General features: G+C 38.7%; 1 protein-coding gene across 4 annotated transcripts in view; it reads right to left on the reverse strand.

Annotated features, from left to right (window-relative positions):
• The window catches only part of EFR3A (EFR3 homolog A), a 78135-nt gene extending 69047 nt beyond the window's left edge, over window positions 1–9088 (reverse strand). For 2 of the 4 annotated variants that reach the window (XM_027645666.1, XM_027645664.1), the window contains exons 1-2: window positions 9038–9088; window positions 4574–4627 (exon numbers count right to left, since the gene is read on the reverse strand). In XM_027645666.1, the coding sequence (XP_027501467.1) occupies window positions 4574–4583 (10 nt within the window). In that variant the 5' untranslated portion in view covers window positions 4584–4627; window positions 9038–9088. The remainder of the gene's footprint in view (window positions 1–4573; window positions 4628–9037) is intronic. The other 2 variants (XM_027645667.1, XM_027645665.1) reach the window with 2 other exon arrangements.
• Window positions 9089–9418: the final 330 nt, after the last annotated feature.

The following is a 9418-nucleotide window of genomic DNA, read 5'->3' on the forward strand; positions in this document are numbered from 1 at the left end:
TACAAGAGAAACATACTCCAGACGAGGAAAAAAGTATGTTGGATGGAGAGTAGAGACCATTATTAAGAACTATAGTTTAATTTTCAGTAAAAACATTAGCATGCTTAGTCCATGAAATATTTATACAGACACACCTAGGATCACATCTCTAGCCACCATGGGTTCAGAACTGTATTTCACAGGGAGATGAATCTTCCCTTTTCATTAACAATCTCATTAATATTTATTATATATACAATAAAAACTAGAACCGCAGAACACAAATAAATGAATTTCCCAAAATTGCTGTGAGGGGAGAAACCCAAAACAAGGAAATTACCTGCACCATAAAATGTGTTAAGAACATTAAATTCCAGTTAAGAATTCACTCATTTCAAATTCCATTTCAAGTGCTGTTTTCCCTCCTACACTTGGCAAGGAAGCTCTGTTCACATAGCAAATTATACTTTTAAAAGTCTAGTGGGTATTTTTGATTCGGGGGGAGGGGTGGGTTGTTTATTTAAAGACTATGAAGTAACTGAAAGCAGTAACATCCCTGAATACAATAAAAAACCAAGCACTGTTCAATTGTTATGTCTTCTGTTTACTTTCACCTGGCACCAACCAGGGAAGCCACCAGCACTTTTCATCTTCTGCCAGAGTAGCTGCCTCTGCACAGACAACTGGCAAAAAGCCACATGGTGTTTGGAAGGCCAAGGAAACACAAGGTTATGCAGTTTGACAAGAAGCAAACTGCACTAAGGATCCTTGGAGGTGCATTCTGAAGCTACCAAAACCGCCGCTTCATTGTAACCAAAACCAGGCCAAATCACAGAATATTTTCCTCATAACTGATACAGGCACCTCTTAAATCAGAGTGGTCTCTTTCCAACTGGTAAATATTTGACAGAATAGCATAGGAGGTGTTCATAATACTAAATTTCACAGCAGAAACTCAAGGGAAGAATATGGGAAAATGACATTTGGCAAAATCCTAATTTTTATTTATGTGCTCTCTTAATTTACATGCTACAGGCAGTTATAAGGACTTGATAGTCAGCAGCTAAGAACAGTTCAGCATAACAATTATTATTAAAAAAACCCTGAAAAGCAAAGATATAATTAAGTATGTTAATGGTATAAGCCATAAAAGAAGTAAAGGAAAAAAAAAATCACACACAGAGCTACCACAAGTAAAATACATTCTGATGTATTCTGATGTCAGCAGGTGCTCTCACCTGTATCACACAATTCTTCTAGTTCATGCAATTTCATTTTAGCACAAAATCTGCCTTTAAGTTAAATGTTTAATTCAAGTCAGGGAATACAGCCAGTAAGTAGGTTAGCTCTTTCTGAAAAAAACCCTCATTATCTACCATGCTGCGTTTCAGGCATCTGATTAATAAGTGTGAATATCCAGAACATACTGTTCAAAAAGCAGAGTCTCTTAAACAACTGTTTTGATATATGACTTAGCTATTGCTTTTTTTCCTTAACAGAAGCATTTGTAACATTTCAATCCAAATACAGCCAAAAAAACCCTACCAAAACCACCAATGTTCCATAAGAGAAGTAGGTTAAATGAAATTATTTGCACAAGTTATTTAACAGGGAAATTGAGAGCACACTTGAAGCAAATGAAAAACACATACTGCCTGTATTGCAAAGGCTATCTGGTTATAAGTTCTTTGGTTTTGTTTTTAAATAAAAGGACAAATTCATCTTTTAATCCACAGTTTCTCTGTGATAAAGTACAGCATAAATGGTTAATAAAATAGCTGTGGCTCAAATCCCTCTGCTCATACTGTATTATAACAGCAATGAGAAAACATATTTGCTTTCTCAATATTTCAAAATTTGCACTTCAGCTGAAGACACCATGTTTGTAAGCATATCTCACATCAATGCCCATGTTACTTGCACAGGAGAAACTCATAAAGTTTCGTACACAAAGAATACAGAGAAAAGGCTCTATATTGGCAAGGCTGATACAAGTGCTGCAGCAATGACAGAGCTTCACACCTCCTCTACAGACTAAATGTTGACACAAATGCCATGCTATGGCTACTCAAAGCTAAGCACTTTTACATCTTCAGATTTTTCACTATTTTGGACTATTACTGCACTGAGACTAAAATCTTAATATTATTTTATTAAGGACTCAATGCAGAACAAAATCCCCACATTCCTAAATGTGATCACTGAGCAGAAACATCAACGGAAAATCTGATAACTCGAATATGTGAGAAAGAACCAATGCAAAGAGAAGCACCCATGACTGAGTTCAGTGAGAAGGGCATTACCTCTGGCTAACGACCCACATTCATCTCTCCCCCTCTCAACACCCCATCCCAGTTCGGACTACATGCCTATTTTTTTCCACAGTTAATACTGAACGAGATAAAAAGCATATGGTCCTGTGAATGTTTCATGCACAATTTCAAGACTGACTTCCAAAATGTCACTAGGAACAGTTAAAGTCTCCAGAAAGACTAATTAAGTCTTCTTATACAGTCTTTATGTAATACCAGTATCTTTGCCTCTCCTGGTATTTCCAAAGCCCACTTTTAGACCTACACATTCCTTAACTACTGTACTGGAAACAAAGGGGTAAAATTACCAGCAGGAACTGATATATAGACTCAGGAAAGCAAGAAGGGCAACACTGGATGAGGGAGTTGGTCAGTAGGACCCAAGAACTCCATCAAACTTTCCTGTTAACCAGATATTATTCTTCTACTTAATTTACATAGAACTTATTCTAGCATGACAGAAACATTTAAGGAATATATCTCACAGTAACAGCCTTTTCCACATTTTATTCCAAAAGATGTTTGAGTTTCTTCATGCGTGGGATGAGAGAACTCCATGTGAAAAAAATAATAAAATTTAAAACAATCCAGCCTTTTGAAACAACTTTTTTCGCATTTCAAGGACAAACACTTCAAGATTTCAAAGTAACACTAAATAGCAGCAGCCCAGCCCACCAAAATGCTCTGAAAAGAAGCCTATGGAACCTCTAGAGAAGCCTAAATTAGCAGGCAGAAGCTTTTCTTCTCACATGCAACAAAGCTGCCATTCTGAAGGTTCTCTCTACCTCTACTGATAATAACTTAACCAGCCACAAAAAGATGTTTCTTTGCCTTAAAATCCAATCACACTTCATTGCCATCACTTTTGGAAATGAAATATTACCAAAGTACTGCTATGAAATTTCTTAAGAATTGCAATACACACGCACACACACCTGTTGGGTTCCCTTTCCTTCACCTGTGCACTCAAACTCATTAAAGACAAACAAGTGGCTGCAGAGCTCTGGATGTCTCACTGCAGATAAACACTGCATCCGTTGTTTTGGTCTCCTCTAAGTCCCATCTGCTGCAGAAATGCAGGCTCTACACGTGTTAGTACTGACAACCCCGAACATAAGCATAACTGGTTTAGAAGGAAAAAATATCACTTTTCCAGTTTAATTGCTTAAAAAACCCACTCACTCCCTCACAGCAGCAGTGAGTCCCATGAGAGGGGCCTCAGCAGCCCTGACCTGCAGCTGAAGCCTCACCAGCAGGTCCCTGTGTTCCAAACCTGAATCCCAGTGGACACAATCCACGCCGGCAGCTTCTCACGTACATGTGACATAATAAACACACATGTGCCACTAGTCTGTTACAAACACAAGTCTATGCAGAGAAATAATTTCAATCTATTCAGTTTTTACCACGAAAGCAGAAGACACCTAAATACAGTAAGATGTTTTACATGACAGTGGTTCAAACAACACAACACAGAATTACTGTAAGGCAGTTCTAGTACCCAATAGTCATAGCTTATTACAAAGCATTTAAAAAAAAAGTGCTCAAACATTTCCTCATGAAATTAAACACCTATGAAATCCATTACAAACCTATATAATTAAAGTGCATGCAATATGACTGGTACTGTAACTTTATGAATACTTCTTTATCCCCTGGATAAAGCAGACTGCTTTAGCCAAAGTCTGATGTTGGTAATCTTACTAGAGATCATGCAGAATTTTTTCTAAATGGAAAACAGAAAAAATAATCTTAAAAAAAATGTTAAATTAATATTATTATAACACATTACATAACTTGAGCATTTGTGTTAGTGAAATTTGCTACTCTTGAAGGTAATTTGATTCTTAGAGACAACTGCCTCAAAAATCTCACTTAACTTTGAATGTTAAAAATTTTAAGCCTTATCACTTTTTATCCCAAATACTGATTGTATGTCCTATAAACACTAGTTACCATTTTCCAAAGTTAGGATTATAGCTATATCAGAATATCTTTTTATTTTTTGAATACAACTATTTCAGAACATACTTTAAATCACAAAATTCATCAGTGTTAAACTGTGAATTTCTGAACGAGCCTATACTGGGTTCTTTGAAAAATATATGGAGATTTATAGAGACCAGATAACATCAAGATCTTAAAGTTCCTAAAAATGATGGCAAGTATAAGGTTTCTTTTTTCCATCTTAATTTTGCTAGAACTTTTAAACCCCAAAGAAAATATCTAATAGTAAACACCCCTAAATATTGTCTTAACGTACTTAAGGTAAGAATACTTACTGGCAGGCATTATTAATCAGGAATCTGTCTTCAATTTTGCAAAAATATAATAAACTATAAAGAAAACAAACAAACAAACAAAATGTCAAGACAACAGCTTTAGAGAATTTACATCCAAATAAGCACAGTAACTTCTGCAGAATGAGCCAAAGTCACATTCTTCAGCTCCAACACCAAAGAGGCTGTTACCACAGAAACCCAGATATCACTTTATCTGACCAGACTATCTGTAGGTTTTGCCAGCGCTTGAAATGTTGTCATTCCAGTCTCGCCTTTGATGCCAGAATAAACATTTTTCTCTGTGTGTGTTGGGATGACCTTTCCAACTACCACTGTTTCAGGAAGCTAAACTGGGTACAGCCTCACAGGATACTTCCCCTTCAGATGGAAATTACAGCACTTCCCCACTAAAATGCCTGTGAGAGGTTTCTGTTCAACACTATGAAAAAACAAGGTGTGTAACACTTTCTAGGGCATTTTTCTCCCAGTATCAAAAGAGGCAGATTTTGTAGATCAGAGTGCAAAGTACTATAAACATCAGCTGACCAAAGGATTTTTGATGCAATTAAATATATTCGTACAATTAACTCAATTGAAGTTACAACAAGCTACTTTGAGTATAAAAGTAGCCTAATCTACCATTTAATTAACTAGCATTAAAGTACAAATCATTTGAAGATTTTTCTGTATTAAAGCACTGCATTTTAGGTTTCATTAACTGCCCAATGCAAACTCCCTGCAAATGTACCTTTCCACAAATAAAAACAAAATCTCAGTTAAAGACACTGAACTTTGCTGTTTTAAAAAAATACAATAAAAAATTAAAGATATTCATCTAAGAATTGCATGCATATGCACACCAAAAAAACATAATTCCAGAGACTGTTAACGTGCTAATGTGAGAATAAACATTATATTTGGTCATATGTTTTAATGAGCACACATTAAAGCAATGCTCATAGTTACTAAAAATAAACTTTATTCTCATTGTACATGTATTTCAATCAAAGGCTGCAATTTGCTGACAGCAACTGTGACTAAAAATAGCATTTCAAAGTAATTTATTTAAAATAACCCTTCCTATTAGAAAGCTGTGTGCGTCCCTCTCCAAGGACAGAGTGAGAAGCACCATAATTTTATAAAAGAAAACATGCTGTGGATTGTGATGGTCAACAGACACACAGAAAAGCAAAATCTCTAATTCAGAGTGTAGTTAACTTAGCTGAGAGATTACAGTAGTCAGATTTACTGGTATATTAGAACATAAAAACGCAAAGAACCTGGTGACAGTTTCAGGGAATCAAGTGCCAGAGACTCTGAGTGTTGTACTGACCATCACAGCAATCAGGAAATGACTGCTGCTGCCAGCAAAGTCAACTCACTTTGGAAGATATTAATGCAAAAAAGTTGTATAAGCAACTAAAACAAGTAGAAGACATTTGGTTCTGTTTTTAAATAATTAACTGCATTTTTAATCATTTTAAGATCTGTAACAGGACCAAAAATTCAATATAGAGGTGGCCTGGCTTCTACATGCAGAACAGACCACGCAATTCCCTCTCCATAAAGCCTTCAATCACTGCCTCATTTCGCCTAGGGCAAAGTTTAATCCCCAGATACTGTTTTCTGTTCCAGCAGAACAGAACTAAACTGAACCAAACCAAGAAGCTTCCCACCATGAGTCTGCTCAGTTGTTTGTCACTGAATTAAAATTTTACATAGCGTGAGGAAAAAAAAACTCTTAAGCAGAACTTGGCTCCAATTAAAAGACAGATATGGAAAATCATGAGATACTAAACAGCGTCTAACACTGTTTTAACATATTCCATGTCATTTTGTGACATTTCAGAGATTAGCAGAAACTTAACGATGTTATATATGTATACAGTGTTTCTGGCACCAAAGGAACTGACTCTTGGATATTAAAATGGTAAATAAAATCATGTCTGCTTTTTTGTGGAGGATTAAAACTTATTTTGTTTTCCCAGGGATATAACGATAATTCTAAATTCAATTATAATCAAAGTGCAATGACAGTGAATGTACCTTAAAATGCCGATTGACACTTGCACGTCATGCAAGAGTCACTACTCTGAACAAAACATTTCAGTTTAGAGAAGATTCTACACAATTTGGCCAGCACAGGAAACCCAATGTCCATGTGTTGTTCTATCAGAACAAGAACGAAAATACAGTTTGTTAGACTTGCTGATTTTTTTTCGTTAACTAACCTGGGATCTGAAATTAAAGGACAGTTTCTAAGCACAAATTACTTATTATTATCACAAGATTCCATAAGTGGCACTGAAAGCCAAACAGAAAAGCAAAGATTTTTTTCCTGCCTATAGGAGTGGATCTCTTTAAGTAAAATGGAAAAATGTACATAACCTTGTGCTATGGGCAAAGGAATAGAAGTCAGCATGTCTGAGTTTTTGTACTTTCTTCTAATAAGCCCTCTAATACATTTTTCTATTATGTAATGCTGCAAATGTTTAACTTGATTTTAAGTCTTCAAAATGAAATTGTCAGCTGGGCACTGATTCATTCCTCTAACTTGAGCCAACGAAGGGAAGAGGTTTAAGCACCTCTGATAGTCATGCAACCCAAGCTAGGCAGGCATGAACTGAAAAATTAAAAATCCACTGCACATTAAGTTTTTACATCACTTGGTTCCCCACTCCTATTTCCTATTTGAAAAATTAATCAATGCCTTTAGCTTTGAAGGTAGGAAAATGGCCAGTGCAATGCAAGATTAATAAGTCACATACTCATTCCTAAATACAGACAAGTCAGGCTCCAACTCCACCTACCAGAACCCAAAAATGCAAGATAAGAATGGATTTACATAGCACAGTGTAATTGTGTGAAAGTACCTGACTTTCTCAGGTGAAGAAGCAATGCCATGCATGAGCCCAGTTAATGAGACTACCCTGTTCTCCTCCCTAAGACAGAATACAACTACAGAAAACAGAATTTGTTTTTTACTTAAAAAAATTAAGTATCTTCGAAGTTGTTTAAAGATTGTACAGTAACCTTACAAGAATTACTCCTTATAGTGTTAGGCTGGGCAGTTAAAAGTCACTGATACCTACCAAAGCTGTTTTGTACTCTTTATAATTTAGGTTTCATACTTAGAAATGCAATCCCCTTTTATTATACTTGAAGTTTGACTGCCAAGTCTGATTATTATTCTAATGCCTCCCTCAACTTGCATATAACATGAAATTTGTTCATTCTTTTCTCCTGAAGAAGTTTGGATCAGAAGCAGAGAGAAGGTACTGGCCATCATTAATCACAAACATTTTCATAACAGGATTAAATATAAAAATATGTCGTTTTAAAACAGTTACAAAGTGTACTCTATTTCCCATTTTTGCAAAGTTTCTCCTGAATCAGAAATTAAACCATTCTAGCAGCATTTTTTAGACAAACATTAAAAGGCTTAATGGATAAGCCCTTAGGCATATCAGGGCACTGCAGTCAAGGTTTCAACTCCAAAGCACCAATTTCTCAGAGAAATTTCACCATATGTTTAAGAGCATCCAGGCCCAGTCTTCCAACAAGATGCCCTGACGTTATTTGAGAAGACACTTCAAATTATCTAGAATGAATTACAAATAATTCAGGAAGGAATTGCCTATAAAATCCCAAAGTCTTGGTTGTTAACTCTGGTTTTAGCTTACCTACTCGACTGGCACAGCAAACATTTGATGTAGCTTTACAAAGTATAAAATCTGGGCGAGCAAACTTGGTTTTGATAAAGGCACTTAAACTCTGGTTCTAAGTTAGTGGCTTTCCTACAAGTTCTACAACAGAGTAGAGATTTGTGCAACTCGGGATCCTTTCTTCCCTGTGTATCAGCTCAAAGTACGACGGGATCCCTTCCTAGATGTATTCAGAGAGACGCACTGTACTATAATTAGTTCTCAGTAACAGGATTTGTGAATCTACACCCCAATTATTCAAAGCACTGCTCCGTGACTCACAATTAACTTTAAAGTAGAAGACGAATCTACTAAAGCTCACAGTGTCGTCTGTCTGTAAATCTCCATTGCGTTCGGTTAATATCTCCCTGTGTTAAACTCCATTTGAGGAAAACCTGCTGAAGTAAATCCCAAAGCCACAGCCCTCCTCGGGGAAGGCAGGGGGATCCCCCTGACACAGCTCCTGTGGGGAGCAGCCGCCCATTCCGGGGGCAGAGAGCCAATATTCCCGCCAGGACCACAGGGACACCCCGAGCCGCCGTCCCAGCGGGTCCGGGCTGAGGCGATGCCCTGACGATTCTCCTCCCGCCGCAGCCGGGCGGCCTGAGCCTCCCGCCACCCCCTCAGCGCCCGCCCCTCTGGTGCGTCCTCCTCGGTCCCGAGCGTGGAGAGGGGGAAGGGAGCGGAAGGTCTGGAAGAGGAGGCGGCTGTGAGGGTGAGCGCGGGTGACGGCAGCGCTGCCGAGCTGCCCGAGACTCACCTCAACCACCGCTCGCGCTCGGCTCCGCAGCCGCCATCTTCCTCCCACCCCTTGTTGAGGTGCGCGGCGCGCAGTGCACGCCGGGAGCTGTAGTTCTGTTGAAAGCCGTGCTTTGCCCTTCTGCGCCCATCTGTCCCGCACGGAGGAACACCGAGGGCTCACGGAGGACGAAGAAGCGCCTCAGCACGGCTCGGGGGAACAGCCACGGGCATGGAGCCGTCTGGGCAGCGCCAGGCGCGGGGCAGGCGGGCGGAGGCTTCCGTGGCGGACTACAACTCCCAGCAGTCCTTGCGGCGCGGGCTCGTCGGCTCCTGGGGTCAGAGTCCTGGGTCACGTGTCCGAACGCGCGCCGGGACAGGGGAGGCCGTGAGGGAGGATCCG

The sequence above is a fragment of the Corapipo altera genome, unplaced genomic scaffold (genome assembly GCF_003945725.1).
Source record: "Corapipo altera isolate COAL_440 unplaced genomic scaffold, ASM394572v1 51, whole genome shotgun sequence".
Taxonomy (NCBI): Eukaryota; Metazoa; Chordata; class Aves; order Passeriformes; family Pipridae; genus Corapipo; species Corapipo altera.